The 22,214-nt window shown below is 37.1% G+C and overlaps 1 protein-coding gene across 1 annotated transcript in view; it reads right to left on the bottom strand.

The window, feature by feature from the left end:
* DIAPH3 (diaphanous related formin 3) overlaps positions 1–22,214 on the bottom strand; it is a 454,058-nt gene that overhangs the window by 97,409 nt on the left and 334,435 nt on the right. The window contains 2 exon segments of the mRNA XM_054701595.1: positions 13,959–14,018; positions 14,504–14,599. Coding sequence (XP_054557570.1) covers positions 13,959–14,018; positions 14,504–14,599 — 156 coding nt within the window.

Genomic DNA, 22,214 nt, shown 5'->3' with positions numbered 1-22,214 from the left:
TAGAAACACAACTATTATTGACTCTCTACATCTCCTGTACTCATTAGTAATGCATGTTAGAGAACACAGTTTTTGTATCACATAAAAATGATCAACTGAAAATTAGAATAGCAAGATGTCCTCTTCAGGTTGGAAGAGAGAAAAGGAAAAATAAAAGTAAAAATATAATCAATGCATTTTAGGAGAAACAGATATATAAGTAATAAATAAAGAAGAGGTTTCAGCTTCTGTGATATCTTAATAGGGATAAACTAAGTTGGAGATATCTTCCTGTCTTGACTGTCACCCTCTGCCCCATGTCCATCAAGACCTTTAATATTTCTGAACTCTAATTTTCTTTAAAAGCTAGTTGTTATTTCACACCTCCCTGGTGGCGCAGACTAGGTTAAGTCTCAGTGCTACCACCACTAGCTTTGAGTTCCATCCTTGACCAGGGAGCTACCCACATGGCTCAGCAGAGCTCTCCTGTCTCTCCCGCTGCTCCCCTCAGCAGTGTATTTCAGTAGATCTGCCTGTTCTGCTCCCCACTCTGTCTCTGGTATATCCTTTCCCTGTTCCCCCTGTACCTCTGGTCTACACCCCAGTTCTTCTAAGCAAAAATAAAATTTTTTTTAAAAAGCTAATGGTTATTTTACAAAGAAATACAAAATACTTGTAAAAACACAACAGCAGTCCTTTGCCTGACTCTCTGACATATTTACACTTCTATCTCTTGATTGATTTTAGATATTACTAATTTTTTATTGATCGATTGAAAATTAATGTTCTCACAAGTGGAGCTCTGCAAAAGATTGTCACAACACGGTATCCCCCAGAGCCAAGAGAGGGTGAAATCATGACTGAGTACCCAAGATGAAAGTCACAGTATGTTGTATAACCTAATCTCGGATATAGCACACCATCATTTCTGTCTCTTTCAAATGGTTATAGATTAATCTTGGAAAGTGTCTGAGGGTTGAATTACGTGAGGATATGGACACCAGAGTTTATATCATTATGACTGTAAATAAGCATACAAGAAAGGCAAGTACGATGATGTATGTAGTGTGATGAAGCAAGTAGTACGATGATTTCCATTTCTTCTCTCTAGAGTTAACAATTCTCTTAATAATTATCTTTGTGCCTATCAATCTTTCCAAGCTTTCCTGAAAACTTTTTAATATACAATAGTATGCAATTATGCAAATATCACTGTACAATAACACAACTGAAACCATGGTCAAATTTATCATATCTGTAAATTCTACATTTCCCCCCCATCTTCCCCTAGAACGTTCTGTTCATATTTTCCCAAATAATGTGATTTTTTTCTGTTCTCATACTTTTCATATTCAAAAGATCTTTTAACTATTTTTATATAAACTGTCTGCTGATGAATCCTTGATCCAAATTAATATTTCAGATTATTTGTGAGGAGGCAGGTTTGTTAACAAGTAGGCATCTCTGGGATGCTCTTGAAGTAAGCTAGCATTTAATTTTTTTTATTTTTTGAGGGGAGGGAACCCAAATTCTACTTTCTTTTCTATGGACTGTTCTTTACCTCCAAAGTACACCTATCATCCACTTAAGAGTAGAAGGCTTGGTTCCTATGGACTTCGGTCTAAGTGGTAAATTGGGGCCAGAAGAGGATTTTGCCCCTTTCTCCTGAAGACCTTCCTCCATGTTCATGCAAGCTGTTTTCAGTGGAGTCCCTCATCTCTGCATTGTATTCCCACTCTAGAGTTTTTAGCACAATTTCCCAATCAATATACCTCTCATCTCTTGGTTGGGTTAGTGGACTAGCAGGAAGGGAAGTGTAACATAATAGTTACAAGTGTGGACTTTGGAGCCACATGCCTGGATGGATGTCAAACTGCTTTTTGCCATCCCTTGTTTCCAGTTCTGTTCTTCAGTCCTTCTGCAGTGGTTCCTGGAACCTGTCATTTCTGGCCCTTCTGTCTTGCTGGAGGATTAAGTTGATCTGTTTCTCATTGGGGTCACCTGTTGGTGTGGGTTGAATGGTGTCCCTAGAAAAGGAGTCTTAGCACCTGGAACATGTGAATGTGGCCTATTTGTAAAGGTGGTCTCTGCAGATAAAATCAAGTTAAAATTGGATCATAAGAAATTAGTTTGAGCCCTCATCAAATGACTAGTATCCTTATAAGGACACAGATACTTAGGGAGACTGTGCCTTGAAGATGGAGCCAGAGATTAGAGCAGTGCAGCGGAAGTCAAGGAACACTAGGACTTCTGGCAACTATAGAAGCAACTAGAGAGAGAGAGAGAAAAAGGAACAGGTTCTCCTCAGATCCTCCAGAAAGAAACAATTTTGCCAACACTTTTGACAGACTTTGAGTCTCTGGAATTGTGAGAGAATTTTCTATTGTTTTAAGACCCCCAGGTGGTAGTAATTTGTTATGGTAGCCTTGGAAACAAATAAACCTAAATTTCAGCACTTTCCTTCCTGCATTCTTTTCTATATGCTTTCCATCTTTAGGTGTTGTTGTTCCACATTAACGATACTTACTTACACAGGGGTTGAGACTGGTTTTAGGTATTCCTCCTCTGTTTGGCTTTTTTTTTTAAAAAGATTTATTTATTTATTATTTATACAAGCACTGGGTACAGTCAGAAGCGCGGGAGGGTGAGAGAATTCACCAGAGCCAGAGCGGAAAGCAGAGCAGGCAGAAGGACGGCGGGCGGCAGGAGAGGTCTGCGCGCCATGTGGGACCCTCCTCTGGTGGCCGGGGAGCAGCCGGGGATCGAACCGGCGCTGCAGAGGCTGCGGGCAGCTTTGCAACCCAGCGCTCAACCACTGCGCCACCGGGGAGGCCCTCCCCGGTGACTTTGGCTTTGTGGTGACTCCTAAGAGGAAAAGGGGCGGGGGTACATCTTAATTATCCTATTTTAAAGCCAAATCTCTAGGGTCTTCTATTTTTTCATCATTTTGGTATCACTTCATACACTTTAAATGCAGTACAGGAAACAATCATAGTACAAAAATTAATTTCATTGTCTCCAATTACTATACCCTTTTGCATACCATTATCATGTTGCTCAAGAATTTACAACTTTCTATTGAAAAATGCATCATAAAAGGCAGGGAGAAAAGGGAAGGAATGCAGAGGAACTAAAGTATATTGAATTTGTTGAATATCTACTCAATTCCGAGTATTATAGTTGAATATTGTCATGTGCTTTCAAATACTCTTCCAAACAGTCTAGGAAGAATATAGCATAATTTCTCTTTTTATAGCTGAGGGAAAGGAAAGTCAAATGTTTAATACCTGAGATGGTCAGGTCACCCCGTTAGTAGTAAGGTGAGAAGTCAAACCAAGAACTGTTGCTTCCTGGCTCCAGCCTGCTTTTCAAGGTCAGACTGCCTTGCCCTAACATTTAAGCCCTCTATAATATAAACAGGACTTGAAAATCTAGCTAGTTTTATAGTTTCCCAAATAGCCACTAAATAAAAACTCTTTCTTTTTTTAAGTAACTACAATGTGCCAGACAGGCATTTTGCAAAACATTTACCTTTAATACTGACAACAATCTTGAAAGGTGGTTTTTCTATCTGTGACTACTCCAACCTGATCTGTTACAGATGTTACAGATGTTATGTTTTTTCTAATATTTATTTATTTATACATACAAGAACTGGGTGTAGGCCAGAGGTGTAGGGGGTAAGAGGATTCACCAGAAACAGAACGGGGAACAGAACAGGCAGACTGACTGAAATACACTGCTGAGGGGAGCAGGAGGCGAGTCAGGAGAGGTCTGCCGCACCATGTGGACAGTTCCCTGGCCGGGGATCGAACTCGCGCTGCAGTGGTTGTGGACAGCTTCGTAGGGTGTGTCATAACCCCTTGAGCCACCAGGAAGGCCCTACAGATATTATGTTTAATATAATAAAATATAAACCTGACAGTGCTTCAGGAAAAATGGGCTTAGCACCAAGTGTTTGTAGAAAGCTCTCAGACAAGTCATGCAGTTGGCACACACCTAGAAGGAACCAGCGATAGGAGGGCTGCCACTCTCACCCCTGCTAGATCACCTTCCTCTTTCGGAACGAAACACCCATACAGTGCCGAAACACACACTGTATAAAGATGTTCCAACAGTTTCCATCATCTTCCTAAATTACTACACTGCTTGAAAACATGAAATATAAAGACTTCTAAAAATGTGATGACCCTGTTTAGCACAAGCACACCTAGTCTGCCTACTGTCCAGCTGTTTGCTGTGGTTACATTTGGAGATTAATTTTTAGAGCCTTTAGGCTATTGGGGAACCAAATACTCTTTGTCATAGAGCTGGGCAAGCAACATGGTTACTTACTCTCCCTTCGTCTGAAGGGCACACAGACTGCTACCTGCTATTATTATACATGTAGTAGCTCCCCTTTTCAGCTGGGTCACTGGTGCAAAAAATTACTTTGCATCTCCCTGAGCAGCTACCTTCAATCCCAGGGCAGATATGCAGTTCTCCACGGACCTTGCCTTCCTTCCCATCAAGAGACTGTCACTTTTGAGGGAAGACCTCCTATCTTGGTTCTCAGAGAAAACAGATGTTGCCAGGTAAGACCTTCAAACCCTCCCTTCGCATCCACTTCTCTCTGCGCATTGTTCTTTTACAGAGTCTAGGCTGTCCATTCCTGTGCTCGCCCAGGGCTCGGCCCCCTAACCAGTGTCCCGCTAACTTACAGTGTTATCATACAATCCTATTCCAATTAAAAATAACAATTTTATTCTCATATAAAAAGATAAACCCTAAAGTCTTAATAGAATGATTTTGTTACCAGGACAAAGTGTGTAAATACTCTCATTGGCTCAGAGCCTCTCTTGCTGGTCTGGGTCCCACTATCCACTGCCACAAATGCCACAAGGGCATTTGGTACAGAAAAAAAAAAAAGGAAAATATTCAAAAGGGTAGAGTGAGAGGGAAAGGATCAGTAGGAGCTGGAGCCTGCAACACCTCATGGCAAAGTCTTACCAAGTCCTGCCACCACGAAGGAGGCAGGTAACAGCAGAGGCCTCCTGTAGAAAGGAGGCCCCCGACTCCATACACTCTCCCTCACAGGGGTGGGCATGAAAGGCCATCACCAGGCTGGCTGCAGGGGCAGCTGCCTTAGGCAACAGCTCTGATAAAAAAATGTGTAAGCCCACTATGGGGGGGGGTGTGGAGAAAGGAGGGATTGGGGTCAAAATAAGGGGATTGCAATTTTATGGGGAATATAAAAACAAAATAAAAAAAATGTGTAAGCCCACTTTCATCCTCCTTATTAGAGAATCCCCAAATGGTCTCAGCTTCACCCCCTTGCCAGCAGCACCCTTCCTCAAGATATCAGGGGCAGAGTTCAGACCAAGGCACTGGCTCACTCACCCCAGATCACTTCAACAATATAAGAATTTACTTTCAGTTTACATTAACATGAATAAAAACAAGTGTATTAAAAAAACGAATGCTGTAAAGGAGGTACATACTTTCCTTAAGAATGTAGGGGAGCAAAAATCTGCCACCCCAAAATATATCTTTGCAGCAAAAGCTTCTTTTCCAAGAGGGGCTGTGAAGGTTGGGCAAGGTTTGCTTTTGATAGTACATGTTAACTTTTCTTGGTAGAAACCTGTCCCAGGAAGCCCCAACAGCCTTAACTCTTTTTCAAGATAAAGGCAGAACTCAATATACATTGACTTTTACCTTTTGCATGCTGTGCCTTCCCTTCCCCCAGACCCCTCATACCCCACTCCCCTAGTCTTAGCTAAGCTATTTAAGATTTTTAAAAAAAAAATTTTATTTATACAATAGCTGGGGTACAAGCCAGAGGCGCAGGAGGGTGAGAGGATTCACTGGAGACAGAGTGGGGAGCAGAACAGGCAGACAGACCAAAAGCACTGCTGAGGGGAGCAGTGGGCGAGACAGGAGAGGTCTGCTGTGCCATGTAGGAATCTCTCCGGCCAGCCAGGAATAGAACCTGTGTTGCAGAGGTTGCGGACAGCTTCACAGCGCTGTGTTCAACCCGCTGCACCACCAGGGAGACCCAGCTAAGCTATATAAGATGGCTTCTGAAGCCAAGTGATAAGTTACTCAGTCATTCTGGGTCTTTCCCATGTATATAGGAGGTATATATGTTATTACTAAAACTTCTTTTCGGATTTTTCTCTTATTATCCTGTCTGAAGTTTATTTGCCAGCCTAGAAGGATCCAGAAGGGTATAGGATAATTTTCTTTGCATCTTGATAGGAATAAAGGTCAGCAAACTTAAAAAGTAAAAATTATGAAAAAGGTGAGATTTGGAAATGGAGATTTCTATCAAAAACTAAAACAAAATATAAAGCAATTCACCCCCTCCAGAACACAAAGACAGAACATCTTCGCAGAACACAAAGACAGCATAGCCAATATCATATGAAATGCTCATTAAATTATGAACCATCTTAGTTGTTGCTATTTTTCTTTTTCTTTTATAGCTAGGTTTTTAGAAAGGTCAGCCTCAATTTCACCAACCAATGCTTTCTGACTTCAGTTTATTACTTTTGTATGAAACTCTTCTTCCTGAGGTTGAGATAGTATAGGAGAGCAGGGACAGAAGCTGGTAGAAAGGAGTGGATTAAAATCCTGTTTAAAATAGCTTGGTAAGCAATCAAGCCTGCCTACCCCCCCATCCCTGCTCTCCAGTAGACACCAAGTGACCCACTACATGAACTTTGGGGGGTGGTGGTAGCCAGCATTCTGCCATCTTGGAAGGAAAAATGCATGGGTCACCAACAAGGCTTGAAAGGGGCATGTGTAGAAAATCAACAGCTGTTTTAGCACTTGCTGCCCACCCTAGAATGTCCAAGAATAGATTGACCCAACACCACTACCCATGATTGGACAATTCTGTCAATACACCCAGTGAAGGGACCCTTTTAAAAATCCTTTTCCTGCTCACTTGGGAGAGTCAGCCTGAACTTTTCCTTCCCAGTGCTGTCTGCCTATGGCACCAGTCTAACAAGCCTTGTCTGGATGTAATTTGCCCTGCCACCTTGTTGAATCCTTTGATAAGGGGCAAAAACCTCTGAAGGAAACCCCAGGTCAGTACAAAGAGAACGATGATAACCATGGCCTTCATGTTCATCTGTTCCAGGTGTTCCCCATGTAAGCCACATAGCCCAGAGGAGCTGTGCACACCTTCTTACCTCAGAAGTCAGAACTCTACCAGCCATGGCACCCATGAAGTCTTTCGCTCCCTGGATCCTGAATGAAGCACCACTTTAGCATCATTTATTGGACTGTAATTATTTATCCAAAACAATTTACTTCTCACTAAATGGTAGATCCTCCAACTATTTGACATGTTTCCCACATTTGTGACTAGTCAATGAAAGTTTAGTTCTCAAATGTCAAATATTATAGTAAATTGGTTTCCTTTTAAGTATATACAAAACACAACATGTAAAAATAGAAAAAAGTTGTAACCAGTAATCAAATAATAAAATAAATAATTATTAGCTTCTTTGGGGAAAGGTTGACAAAATCAACAGATTGTTTCACCATAAAAATATACATAAATATATACAAAAACACATACATACACACACACAGAGAGAAAAACACAAAATCTAAAATGAAAGTACAATGTTCATCCACTGACTTTTTATAAAGCCAGATTTTGAACCTGTGGTATAAGGGAGCAAGAATTTAGAGTGGTTCAAAAATTTTAAAAGATCACAATAACTGTAGTCTTCTACAGAACACAAAACAAGAGTCATTAATTAAACTTATTTCAGGAAAGTCAAGGACATCATTTTCCTTATACAATAAATATCTCTTATCTCCTTTAAATTTAATCCCAGTCTTGCTAGGCCTTGCTCATATATGTGAATATTCATAAAATAAAAGGTGTTTGTAATTTCTTGCACAAATGTCCTTTTAAAACTACATGAGGTCCTTACTACTTGAGAATGTTCTAACTTGTTTGTGGGAAGAGTCTGCTTGATAATGACTGAACCAAAATGTTGCTCTGCCCCGACAATGAATTAGAAAGATCTTTCCTGTCCACCCACAGGGCTTCCTTGCCTAGGCAGGAGTCCCGCTGAGTCCCTTCTCCCTTTTGCTTGACCACATATTAAATATAAGTGAGTGATGTTTGAAGAAAAGTGAAATCACCCAACTTGTTTTACATTCTTGGCCTAAAAAAGTCCACTTGAAAAGCATTTAAGCCTTTTGACAGTTACAGGTAGCCTGTGATACTGCTTGAAAGCCCAAGTGTAAGGGTGTCTAAAGCAATTAGTATTTTAATAGTTCCCTTTCTTAGGTTATTTCACAGGCGCAAGTTCACCAGAAGGAGAACAAAAAATGATCTCAAGAAAATAAGCTAAAGACGTTTAGCTAAATTATATATAATTTTACTACAGTCTTCCTTATACGTTTTTAACTTTAAAATAGGCTGGAGTTTCAAGAAATGGTAGTTGTCAAGATTTACCACCTTGATAGATAAGGTTTTCTAGGCAAAGGCTGCTTTGGGGTTGTCCTCAGTTTCCATAGAAGCCTTGAGGGAACAGTGCTCAGCACACACCAATGAAAACCTTAGAAATGTCCTAACTCCACCTCAAGAAAAATTCTTGCTGCTTGGGGAAAAGGTAGGTAAAGGAAAGAGGGGATGTGGGGCTGGGTAGACTAGGGATGGGGGTGGGGGAAGGGGTGGCTATGTATGAAGTCTTGACACATCAAGGACAAAGCCTGTCTTGTGTGTCTCCTCAGAGTTATTTTGTGAAAAAATATGCTAATTCAAAGATATCTAACTAGCTTCACATTTAATTCTAACTTCAAATCTTAGAGTGGCAGAGCAGCTGTGCCTGGAGGCAATACAATCTTATTTCTATAAAAATCTCTCAATGCTCCATATATAAGTAGAAGAGTAAAAATAGGTAATCAAATCCAAATTAAGGCTATTAAGAATTGATTTAGTATAAAGATAATATAGCAAGATTTTGTTTAGGTTATGTATGTATACTAAAAATGTGTAATATTTGTTTGCCTAAAATTTTGATTATGTTTTATCTTATTTTGTCACAGTTAAATAGTTTTATCATTAGGGGTTTTAATTGCATATAGTTTATAGAATCCTTTCTGATTACTCTATATCCATTTAACTGAAAAAAAAAAAATCCTACTGTACTACTAAATGAAAAGGGAACCATCTAATGAGGGTGCAATCAAATTGCAGGCAGATGCATTCAAGGTGTGGTTAAATAGTTTGCATTTGTGAAACCTTTGTCACAAACATCTTACAGGGTCTTCATAGTGTATAAGGGGAAGAGAAGTCTCTGAAGAGAGTAGGAAATAATGTTTCCTGAACACTAGTCACTCATGATATAAAGAAAAAAAAAAAAAAAAAAAAACCAGGGAAACTAAGTTTTTGAAAATCTTCTTTCCAACCTTCATAATGTGGGCTCCACTATTATGTGATCTCCCCTATGTATCTCATGTTAAGTCTCTATTCCATTAGTTATCTGTGCTCCTTCCTAATGTTTAGTCATCAATTTGTCATTCTATGGATTTAAAGATTTTCCTCTGGTAACTCATTTGCAATTGTCTGTGAGGGCCTCTCAACCCAGAGCTCCAAGTCTGGCTTCTTTCCTCAAATCTTGTTGACTCTTTCCCCATTAAGTGCAGTGAATTCATGTCTGCATGGAGGTGGCTATGAAGTCCTTTCTAGTCTTTCCTGTCTCCTAAGGTTTGTCAACTCAGCTCTTTTCACACTGCTCAGGTTCTTCATTTTCCTGCTCAAAAAACCTCAACAGTAAAAATTATTGGTCCAACATCAGATTCCGAACATACTTCTTCCCTATCGACCCCTAAATTTCAACCAAGCCATTAGATTCATTAATCTCCAAATATGATCTAAACTTTATAAAAATGTATTAATATATATGATGATCTTAAAAGAGGACATTTTACTATTTTTATAGAGGGTAGAGTGCACTGTGTTGAGCAAGAAGAGATCTAATGCAGTATACTCATTAGCAGATGCTTTCTTCTATTTGTTGCTATTAAACCTGGCTTGATTGATAAGTAAGGGAAAGAAATCTAATTAATAAGTAAACCTCCATGTCTAAAGACTGAATAATAGAATCAAGACTGAGTCACATCTTCCAAATTTGATCCAACGACCTTTTGAAGCACAGATCAGTGATGGTCAAATATAAACTTCTGATGACAAACAAAATTTAAGGAAGGACACGAGATGTAGTTCACAACTAGAGTTTTTGCAATTAACATATTAAATCACACTTATTTGGGTGACATACAGAAAACTGATTTGCTCAATATACATTTAAACCTAAACAGGAACATGTCTGTTCATTTGACACATTATTATCCATGTGTTGGGCACCAATCCAGATAAGGACTGGGTTTACAGAAGTAAATAAGGCAGATTGCTCTTTAGGTCTTGCCTGCACCCTAATGGTGCTCACAAATAGTATTGCAGATGAGTATGAAACTTTTCAGGGAGCACTGAAAAATGGGAAAAACCATAGTGCATATAGTTTTGTAGAGTACAGATTAGGTTTCGGATAGGATCTCCTGAGAAAGTGTGTACATGTTTCTACTACTTCTTGGCTTCCCCTAAGGTTTTTGGTCTCATTTCTAGTCCTCTCTCAAAACTTAAATTGGACTTCAGATCTGTCTAGGCACTACATCTGGATTGTCTTCCAGATGTCTTGGGATACCAAAATTTTTTGTGTGTATCTCTATCCAGTCATTAACTAAATGTATAGAAATTAGTACTCATCTGTCTCCCAAATAAATATAAATTCTTACAGGGTATCTATCACAGGTGTCTAGCAAATGCTTACTGAAATTTGCTAAATAAGCAAAGGAAGGAAAATAGCCAATACTTAATTTCTGTCTAAGCCTTAACAACCAAAACAAAAAATGAAAAAGGCAAAGGTTCTGACCAAAGTATTTTTGGTAGAGGTTTGGAGAACAGTGCAGAATTGGGTTATTCACAGTATAATATATTTATGCTTTTGAAGCCCATAGTTAGAATGCTTAAGGTCTGTGTATATCTCATTCTGTTGATAAATAAATTGATCTATCTATCTACCTACCTACCTACCTACCTACCTACCTGCCTGCCTATGTAAAAGTAAATGAGTTTTGGATCATAGATCTGGTTTAAAAGGCATAATACTGAGAAATTAAAATTAAAGCTAATAAACAACTCTTAGCTTTAAAGATTTTGTATTTCTAAATAATATCTATAATAGTATATATTTTATTATATATTGCTATATCATGACATATCAATATATTAACTACATTAATATACTATTATATAATCAAGATCTTTCTAGTACAGTATACATTCATTAAAATTGATGTATTTTAATAAATAAAATATTAAAGGAAATAAAAAGGGATCCTAATTCAGGAGCTAGTATATCTTTATAATTCAAGTCTCAGAAAAGGAAATGAGTGCTAAGCTAGTTTCAATCTAGCAACAAGAGAAGGAGATCGCCAGAGGTAAGAAAACCTCTGAGAGGGAATTTCAATAGTTCAACCTTATGTCACAAGAGAAAAAAAATATACACACATACTCATCATCATCAGTTCCAGGATGAGAAGATTTCAACTGTATTCAGAAGATTTGGCAGAGAGATTAAGAACTTGGACTAGGAAGTCAGACAGACCTGGGTTTGAAATTTGGCCATAGCACTATAAGCAAATTTCAGATCTACTGAATCCTTGGCTATTTTCAACTCTCAAATTGAGATGAAAATATTGATTCACTGACAGGATTACTGAGAGTAAATACAGGATGACATGTATCAAACATTCAGCATAGTACTCGGCATTTAGTAAGCCAAACAGTAAACAATAGCTTATAAGCTAATATTATTTTACTCAGGAGGTAAAGAAATTTGAAATAACCATGGGAGATTTCACAAATCATTTATAAGCCTTAACTACAATATACTTTTATGAAATAAAAATATCACATTTGACTTTGGTTTAGAGTACCTGAAAGCAAATTAAAAAGTAAAAGGGGTTCAATTTTACATTTCAATCATATAGTTCAGTGCCAGAGTTAGTACTGTTCAAGGGGGGGGGGGGATAGAAATAGATTACAAAAGAAACACAAATATCTTTTCCTACAAATAATCATGATTCTTGTTTAGGAATGTGAAGGGAAAACATGAACAGAAAAAAGTTTGAATTTGGACTTAGTAATATATCTCCTCTGACATGCTGTATAACCTAGTAGCTTAACTATCACAATAACCTTAGTACATAATTTAGTACAATTAGTACTATAAGCTTTAGTAAAGATAGAAATGCAATCCTTATCTGCTTTTGAATAATGGAATGAAATTATAATTTAAAGTAATTATAAATTAACTTTCATAACCTGGACACTTTACTAACATTAGAGTCACAGAAACACTGGATTCAACAAGACCAGCACACAAATTTATCTTAAATACTTTCCCTCTATGGAATACCTGAACTATTTTAAGCTAAGCATAACATGGGTATATGTATGATATTGTAATCAAACCATGATCTTTGTTTTGGTTGTGGTTTCTTAAGGACTTGCAATATGGGCAGATGTGCTTATTTTATATATTTCATTAATAACAAAAAATAAAGTATGCATATGTAATCAAGAGAAATGCAGTGGGAATCAGAACTAGAGTCAGATTTGTCACCACCTACTTCTGCATTCTTAGGAAGTATTCAGCTTCTTTGAATTTTCATTTATTCATCTACAAAACAATTTCTAAGTCCCAGAAACAGTCTATCTTACACACTTTTTGCTATTATTTAATATGCTACGACGACTCTAAATCATAAATCCAAAGCTATGGACTACTTTTCTACAATTCTTCTTTCCTATTGTTAGAGTAGAATAAGGCAAAACAGTAACAAAAACATACTGCTAAAAAGAATTACAAGATCTATTTAAAGTTATGCAGATTTTTACCTTCTCATTCAGCAAGCATCTACTATATATACTTTAACTTGAGCAGAAGGAATTTACACAGCCATTTAAGAAAGTATTACATTCATGTCTAGATATTACTTACCTTATGATTTTTCAGGCTTTCCAGGAAATTTGATGCGAGTTTCTGTACTTATTCACATATTAATACTTTAATCAATAGAACTTACCTTATCCACGTTGAAAAGCAACCTTAAATGAAATATGTGAACATTTTTTTTCACTTACAAGTCTCACAAACTTTGGTGACAACACTCTGAATGGCAATCACAATAGATGGTTTTGTTTTTGACTATACAAGGTAAACAGAAGCCCCCTCCCAATCCCCCACCACACACACACACATAACAGTAAAAGAAAGGAAACCAAAGTAAATAAAACCCAATCAAGACTAACTGGCACCATGAAGGGAAGAAGAAGGCTCAGTGGGGTTGGGGGTGCAGCACTTGGTTGGGGATTTCTGAAAGGAGTCAATCTCTATAACCCTCAGTCATTAGGTTAATTCACCTTTTTTAGTGATTCTAGCACATCCTTCCACAATAAGATCACATGAAACTCATCTGTAGTAATGATTTTCACAAAAAGCTGGTCACAATATTTCAAATTGTACTGGCAAATATGGTTGAGTAAAACATGTAACAGACTCAGTATTTCAAATTGTATCTTAGAATAAATTCACTACTTAAAATAGCATTATGAGAGCACAATGCATTTGAAAGGATGTACTGGACATCACTGACAGAAGTGTGTAAGGTAACTTCATATAATAAAAATAAACATTCACTTAAGAATGAACCCTAGATATTACCTCAAGGCAATAATGTAGGCATGGAAAATATGAGTACACAATCTTATTGCAAATATGTACATCCACACATATTTCCTATTTTAGTTATATGGAAACTTGAGAACTTCACAGCAGCCTACTAAAATCACAGATCAACAGACAGAAGTAGATAAGAATGTGCAATTTATGAATACGGTTTATTACCATGGTTACAAACTTTGAGAACAGGCCTCTGAGACATTGGACTGAGACTTTGTCGAATATCTGTTTCAAAAAAAAAAAAAATACAAGAAACTTAATAAAGAAGTCTGTTCGTCTCAAGGAATATAACTGTATTAGACTTTTTTCCCAAGGTTAAGTATTTCTGGAAACAAAGCAATGCTTCAATACCCTGAAATACTTGAAGAAATAATGTTATGACTTTTACTTCCCATTTAATTATGTTACCATAAACTCCACTGGGATAAGGTACATATGGTTCTTTAGATGAGACTTGTCACACTAATCAGGATTTTCTAGGTTCAGTGCATTGATTTGGTAATGTGCTACTGACATCGGCCAACTGGAATACTACTCTTGCTGACATTTGTCATTGCACAGAAGGATTAAGCAAACTTATGAAACTTCTGAAGAGATGCTGCCTGTAGCACTACATTCTTGACACATGACTTTAAAAGAAATAAAAAAAAAAAAAGTTGTTCTTTGTGATAGTTCCCTAGAAAGTAACACGAAACAAGGATAATGTTCACCTTTCGGCTTAGGTGTCCTTTTCCTTCGGTCGCGGAAGGCAGCCCCTGACTGCAAGGCCTCCAGCAGACTATCCATCACTCCTGTCTCATCACCCTCTGTGAAAAGAGATGCAGGGAATTCCATCAGCCCTTAGGGTTACCATAGCAATGTCAAAGCATACAGAAAAACTAGTGATGGGGGGGTTGGGGGTGCTGGGAGATCAGATGCCAAAACTAAGCTAGTGATTTCAAAATAAGATAGGACTTTAACCCTCTCATAAATCAAGTATGTTTTAATGAAATCTGTCTCATTAGTGCCTGTGTTACTGTCCACTAAATGGGACCCTGTTCCACTGATTCACTTCAGAGCACTGCTTTATAATCCCGCAGCACAATAACTTTAAATGGAATGTGATTCTAGTCACAGGTTATCATAAATCACATTTCCCTTGTAGAAGAAAGGGTTTTATTCAAAGCATCAGCTTCTATTCTAAAATTGACCAGGTGTGGGAAAGTGGGTTTGTTTGTTGTTATGGAGATCCAATGTCTAAACTTACTGTACAAAATTTTATTTGCAGGCTTTTGTGAACACACTCCTGGTAACTGATTTTTCAAATAGAAAAAAAAAATCCCCTGACTTTAAGTGACAAAGACCAATCACTATAAACTTCTATAGAATGCATGAAAAGTTTGTCTTCTATAATGAAAAATAAACTAAAAGAGGCTCTTAAAAGTCTAAAGTAACGCATACATTGTGATTGGTTCAAACTGACAATATGTATATATTTAATGAAGGGTGTGATTATTGAGCCGATCCTCTCTACAAATAACAAATTACCTTGTAATATTCATAGTTATTTATAGTTGTCAGTACAAATTAGTCAAAGGAAGCTGGGGAAAAAAGCCTCAAAGATACCTGGTGGTGTAAGGGGTTAAGCACAGCACTATGAAGCAATCGGCAAACTCTGCAGCATGAGTTCGATGCCTGGCCAGCCAGAGAGGTGATCCACATAGCCCTGCAGATCCCTCCTGTCTCGCTTGCTGCTCCCTCAGCAGTGTATTTCAGTCACTCTGTCTCTCGTGAATCCTTTCACCCCCTGCACCTCGGGCCTGTACCCCAGCTCTTGTATGAATAAATAAATGAATCTTTAAAAAATAAAAATAAAAAAGATACTACTGACCCAACCCAAATTCAAGAAAACACAAAGGACTTTTTTATTGTTCCTCAGAAGGATGTTATTTGCAGGTATCCTCTATGAAATTGTGTGGCTAGTATACAGTTATGTCTCAAGTAATAGAAAACAATTTTCCTCTGGATTTTGAATTTCTTTTTCTGACACTCAATCCCTTTACAGTGAACAGATGACGAATGAATGCAGTAGAGTACAAATAACACACTCATTTACAGTTTATAAACAGATATATAAATATAAATATGTAAAACCCTTTTTCCATCTGGTTCTATTCATATTTTTAGAAAAGTACTAAACTTACAGGTGTAATCAAAATAAAGGTGGGTAAAAAGTAGAGTATTTGGGGGTTGTTAATTTAAATGTAAATTTAAATCTAAAGTGGCTTAATGGCTATTTTAATTAAAATACATTAAATATTTCAGACACTTTAATTAGTAACTACCTAGCTATCTTCGAAAATTTACGGTTTTCAAACTCAACTATATTTTTTCCTGAAAAGAACTGCATGCAATGCCAAATATTTAAGGAAGTGAATATATGCTATTTGTAAAAAGAAACATTTAAAAAATCCAAAAGTTTAAGAAAGCAGGCATCATAGTAATGGAGTACACTTCATGGAAAAAAAAAAAGAACTGCAAAGAAAATTTGAATTGCTAGTAAATTCATTGTTGGTAGTACTATTGATTTATTGATTCTGAAACTATTATGTCAGTAAGATTTAGCAGAAGATGTTTGGGGCAGCACAAGTCTTACTAGGAAAGAAAATACAAAGATAGAATGAGGGAAAGAGAGGGAGAAGCATGAAGTGTTGAATTGGATTTAAAGACATTCAAGGTTTTAAAAAAAATACTTTTCCCAGCTTAGTGCCCCCAAAGAGTTCATGTGTAATGGCAATGCAGTGACAATGAACAACTAGCCATCAGAGCATGCTTTCTAAATATCATTACTCACTAACAGGAGCCAGAATACTTAGAAAAATGGCTGATTCTAGGGCTGAGCCCAAGAAAGTGTAAAATGAACTAGGAACATATGTCAGAAAAGAAGAAAGTGGTCAGAAACAGCTAGGGGTGTGTCAAGTAATGATGGGATTGGATTGTTAGACACTGGAAAAAATAATGCTGAACTAGTACTAAAAAAAAAGATACATTAAATAGAAGGAAAGAAAGCTTTTCTTTACAGAATGTCAATCAATTATTATCAAAGATAGGGAAAGAGAAAATTCACCAAATTACTTACTACTTACATAGTTAAGAAATGATTTGGGTAGAAATGATCAATGGTTGCAAAAACCAAAAAAAAAAAAAAAAAACCACAAAAAACCAAACCATAAGGTTGTTGGGAACATGATATGGAGAAAATCTGACATTTATCACTTATTTAAGTAATCAAATTTGATAACATCAAAAATAGGACACACTGATATCAACTGCCTCCTGAAGTGATGCCCTAAGACAGGCAACCCAAAGTAACATGTGTAGTGCTTTGCACAAAAATATTCAATATGAATCACACTGATTGTGTCACTTGGAAGTGCACTTGGAAGTGCAAAACATGGAAGTGTTTTGTCACTTGGAAGTGCAAAACATGCAGGAGAATAAAAGTCACAGACGCAGAGGGGACAGGGGAAGTGGTGGGAGAACACACAACACAGCTTTGTTTCTTTCCCCCCTTTTCGCATCCATCTAGCAGCCAAACCTTGTTTAAAACACTTCCAGTATCTTTCACATCATTTTCCATTTTTGCACAACATATGCATAATAAAATAAAGAAGTAAAAAAAAATAAATTAAAACTTTCTCTTGAAATATTCACCACTGATAAAAAGAACTTTTGTAGATATAATAAGAAAGAAAGAAAAAAAAAAAAAAACACTTCTAGTATCTCATGAATGGATCCCTGTTCCCTTTTCTGACTAAACTTTACATGGGTGCTTCAAAACTCAACTATTTTTCACATGAAATATCACATGAGTTATCTAGTCATGTTTCCAGTTTATTCCTAATTCATCTCAGATAATACTAATAAATCCCAAAGCTGAATTATGATCTTAATCCCCCCAGTCCTAAATTTTCAGTGTCTCCCATTTCCCACAAAATAAAGTTCCAAGTCTTTCTCTTACCCTATCATTAATTCCAACTGCTTTTTTAAAAAAAAAGATTATTTATGCATACAAGAGCTGGGGTACAGGCCAGAGATGTGGGAGGCGAGAGGGTTCTCCAGAGACAGAGTGGGGAGCAGAACAGGCAGATTGACTGAAATACACTGCTGAGGGGAGCAGCGGGCGAGGCAGGAGAGGTCTGCTGCACCTGGCTTGGGATTGATCTCGTGTGCAGTAGCTGTAGACTGCCCAGTTGCTTTTCTAATCTTATCACTTTTTTTTAAATTTTTATTTTAATTTTTATATTTCCCATACAATTGCAACCCCGATTTTGACCCCATTCCTCCTTTCCACTCCCTCCCCACCCCTCTCAAAGAGTGTTTCTGGTTCATAGTTATTTGTTGTCTAATCTTATCACTTTCAACACCACAATGTATTCTTCAGCTGAAGGCAACCTCCTGGGATTCCCCAAGACCCCACCTGGAAGAGTGCTTGTCCTCCAGAGCTGATGGCTATTCTTGTTCTCCTTTCCCACACAAATAACGACAAAGACATGCATTCCAGTCTGAGCTTTCAGCTACCTGTGTGACCCTGGACTACTTACATAATCATTATGACACATGTAATAGAGATAATACCTGTCTAGGGTTAAAGAGAGGGTGAAAAGAGATAATACAAATGAAAGCACCTGGCAAATTGCTAAGTCATAAAAATCTAGGGAATAAATTCATAAATGAACTCCACAGTGCACTATAGGAAGCTGAGGAAATACCTACTTATTAATATGTTTCAAGCATTCATTGTTTTATACATTATAAATTAAATATATCATTTATAGAATATTTGATTAAGTCTCTGGTAAAGAATATAGTCATATATGACAGCTCTTCTAAGGGAAACTGATTGTAAGCACAAGTAGATTGTTCATCTAATGGATAAGATGAAGACATAATGAAGACTTTTCAAATGTTAAAAATGCATTTTAAAATTTTCATTTCATACATATTTACTGAGGGATTACAGTGTACCTTTCTAGGCAACAGAGATATGACTTAGGGCCTCAGAAATAGAAAAAGGGGACTGGTACATGAGGGATCTATTAGAATTATGAGACATATAAGGCTTTCTACCGAATTATGACTATACAAATCAGCAAAAGCTAGTCATGGCAGGGTATGGGGAAGGAATGGTGGGAACAAAGGCAAAAGATAACAACTAGAGTGAGGCTTAATAAAGTATTTAAATGATTCATATTTACAGTATCCTAATACAAACCAGCAAAAAATTAGCCATTTTTTATTATAGACTAGAATTCAATTTCACTAACAAGTCAATTTATATTCAAAATATTTATAGCTTCTCTCCTACTATGAAAACTTTTAAATAGACTAATTATAATAGTCAAAGCTTTGCTAGGTCTGAGTAACATATCACCTTGGATAATTTGTAAATGGTATTCTAAACATCACAAAGCATCAAGGGAAGTGGAGAAGGGTGAGTAAAGATGAGATATTACTAAAGTAGAATCAGGAGCATGTGGGTCAGGCAGAGGATGGATCTGCTAAAGTGTGAGGCAGATTTGTCTAAAGTCTCTTGGGTCTATGACTGAAGGAACAGAAAATATGGGGACTTAAAAAAAATTCAGTTTGGTGGGTGACAAATGTTAGATAGTAAATTTTCTTGCAGACATGTGAGTATAAGGTAGTCACAGAGACCTCTAGCCTCAATTTCAAATTAAAATTTGGCTAATATTTTTGGAAGCCATTTCCTACTTTAAAAAAAAAAAAAAAAAAAAGTCATTCAGCACCATGGACCAGACCCTGAAGAAGGTCCTATATATATCAGGTAAGACTTGACCCTTGACTTCCAGGTGATAGGGGCACTCTGGAAAGTACATATATAACTGAATCAGGAGGAGCAGTATCTTAAGAACCACCTCAATGTAAAGAGTAGCAAAGAAAGATAAGGCAGTGAGATGGTAGGAACTTTCTTGCCTTTATTCTCATTTCCCCAAAAGTTCAACAACACTGAAATTGCAGAAAACTGAGAAAACAAGTAAGATCCTAAAAGATTCCAGAAGAGAACACATATAAAGGAATCTGAAATAGAACTGGATTTCTCCATAGCAATACTAAATTCTACAAGAAAAAGAAATTTCAAATTCTGAAAAGCAGTTATATCTAATGAAAAAATGATGATGTTGCCAATAAGAAAATGGAAATTTCCTACTTATGCACTCTTTCTTAAAAAGCAACTGGAAGGTGAACTTTTACAAAGCAAGGGATAAAAGTAAGAAGATGACAAAATAGCAAAGTGGCAGAAAGTGTAGTTAGGGCAACACCGTGTTCCAGATTCAGAGCAGCCAGTCAGCTCTCACATGGCAGAAAACTGTTGTAGGAGAGAACAGTGGCCAAAGAATGGAAAGCAAATCTGTTGTGTTGGACCATTTGCAAAACTGATTGTTGCTTATTGCACAGATCTGTCAGAGAGTTTGGACAAAACAGTGACAGGTATATACAAATACTAAGCGCAGTTTTAAAAAATGTTAGTACTTAAGTAGGAATAACATTTTCCAATAGGGAACAGTCATTGGATACTAACTGGATGAGTAGAGTTTGCACAGTTCCAATTTTACAAACAATGACTCTTTTTTGGCAACTGATTATTAACAATTATAATGAAAAGGCACCAGAGGTAAAGGAGAAGGAGTTTAAGTGGTCAGTATATGTAGCAAGACAACAAAAGGGGACTAAGTCCCCAAGCACTTTGTAAGGAACCTGGTAATACCTAAAATGAATGCATTTATCTAGAAACATAGTAGAGATAAATAACAGGTAAAAACAGTGGAGGTAAAAAAAAAAAAAAAACTATGAATTAAGTGATTATCTCTGGGAATGGGTGAGGGAGTTGTAAGGAATGAGGGAGGAAAAAGATATTTTACTAGGCTATCACCCTATTACATTGAACTTAGGAGATTGCAGACAATACATTGATAAATACCAAATAATTTTTAAAAGTTCCTGACAGGAAAAGACAACCGAGGAGAAAAGGACTCATGACATACAGGTACTTTCCTCTGATAAGGAAAGGAAGTCAGGTAACAAATGGCCCAAGATAATATAAGTATTATTATGGAAATCTCCACAAAGGGCACCTGGTGTGGGACACAGAAAGCAGGGGTAGCAGTTACAGTTACTAAAGGTCTTCTGGATCTCTAAGACTGAAAGAAGAGCTTTAGGTTTGTAAGAGCTTGCAGAAGAGGGAGGGAAGACCCTATTACACTTTATAGAACTGTAAAGGAACAGGAGTTCTGAAGTGATGTGAAAAGAGAAGGAGAACTCGATAGGAACAGGGTTCTAGTGGGGAATTTGGAGAGGTAAAACTGGGGATTCAGTTAAAGGTCAACTCAAGAAAGGTCGAAAATGCAAAGCAACGGAGCATGGGTTTTATCTTCAATGGTGTTACTAACTTGTTTTAAACTAGAAAGGAACTTTTTTACCTTAGAATGTAATTTTTTTTTTTTACATTCTACATTTATCCTTAGATAAAATTAAAATTAATTCTACATTTATCCTTAGATAAAATTTTTACTTTAGAATGATCACGCCAAGAAGAGACAAAATGAAAGGCAAGGAAAAAAGGAATATGTTTAGGGATTTAAACCTAGGCAACATGTGATTGCAGTGTCCAAGTGAGGAATATGAGTGACCAATATAAAAAGGAAAAAGATGGAAGAATGAAAAATTCTTGGTCAACATGGATGTGGGCATTTTTAAAATGTGAGCATTAAAATGAAGTTGAGGGTAACTTGAAGGTATCAGCTTGGCCAAGCAGACACATGTTGATACCTTGATACCATTCTCCAAGAACCAAATAATCTTTGTTTGGTGGTAGATCATGCTGAAACTAGAAAGGAGATCAGTTTTGGGTAAGTTGAGATGCTTATGAGATATTTAACTACTGTGATTAAAGGCATCTAAGAGAGAGGATTTCACAAACTTAAAACATGGGAGGGGAGGAACTAAGTTAACGGAAGCAAAATGGCTGCATTTGAAGTGATAGAAGAGAGTGTAATCACAGAGAAGTGGTAAAGAACACAAGTTTGAATTCAAACAATTTGGATTTCAGTACCGGTCTTCTAATTAGCAAGCAACGTGACTATGGCCAAATTAACATTCCCACTCCTCATTTTTCCCCTCATCTTGAATGTGAGATAATAACAGTACCTGCTTCACAGGTTAAATGGAGGAATAAAGGAGATAAATCATACGTAATGTTAAGTAGAATGCTTGGCACACAGTAAGAACTCAGAAACAACAGTTCACCTCCATTGTGGTGGTTATTGGTATTATTGTGGAACATGAGCTCTCTTAGGATTCCCAAGTGTGTGCATGAATAAGAGAGGTGAGAGTGAGGCACAAAGGCAAACTAATATATAATAT

This window comes from Talpa occidentalis, unplaced genomic scaffold (assembly GCF_014898055.3).
Source record: "Talpa occidentalis isolate TD23 unplaced genomic scaffold, MPIMG_talOcc4v2.1 talOcc4.5, whole genome shotgun sequence".
Taxonomy (NCBI): Eukaryota; Metazoa; Chordata; class Mammalia; order Eulipotyphla; family Talpidae; genus Talpa; species Talpa occidentalis.
The sequence above is the reverse complement of the archived record's forward strand: the minus strand, read 5'-3'. Positions and strand labels throughout refer to the sequence as shown.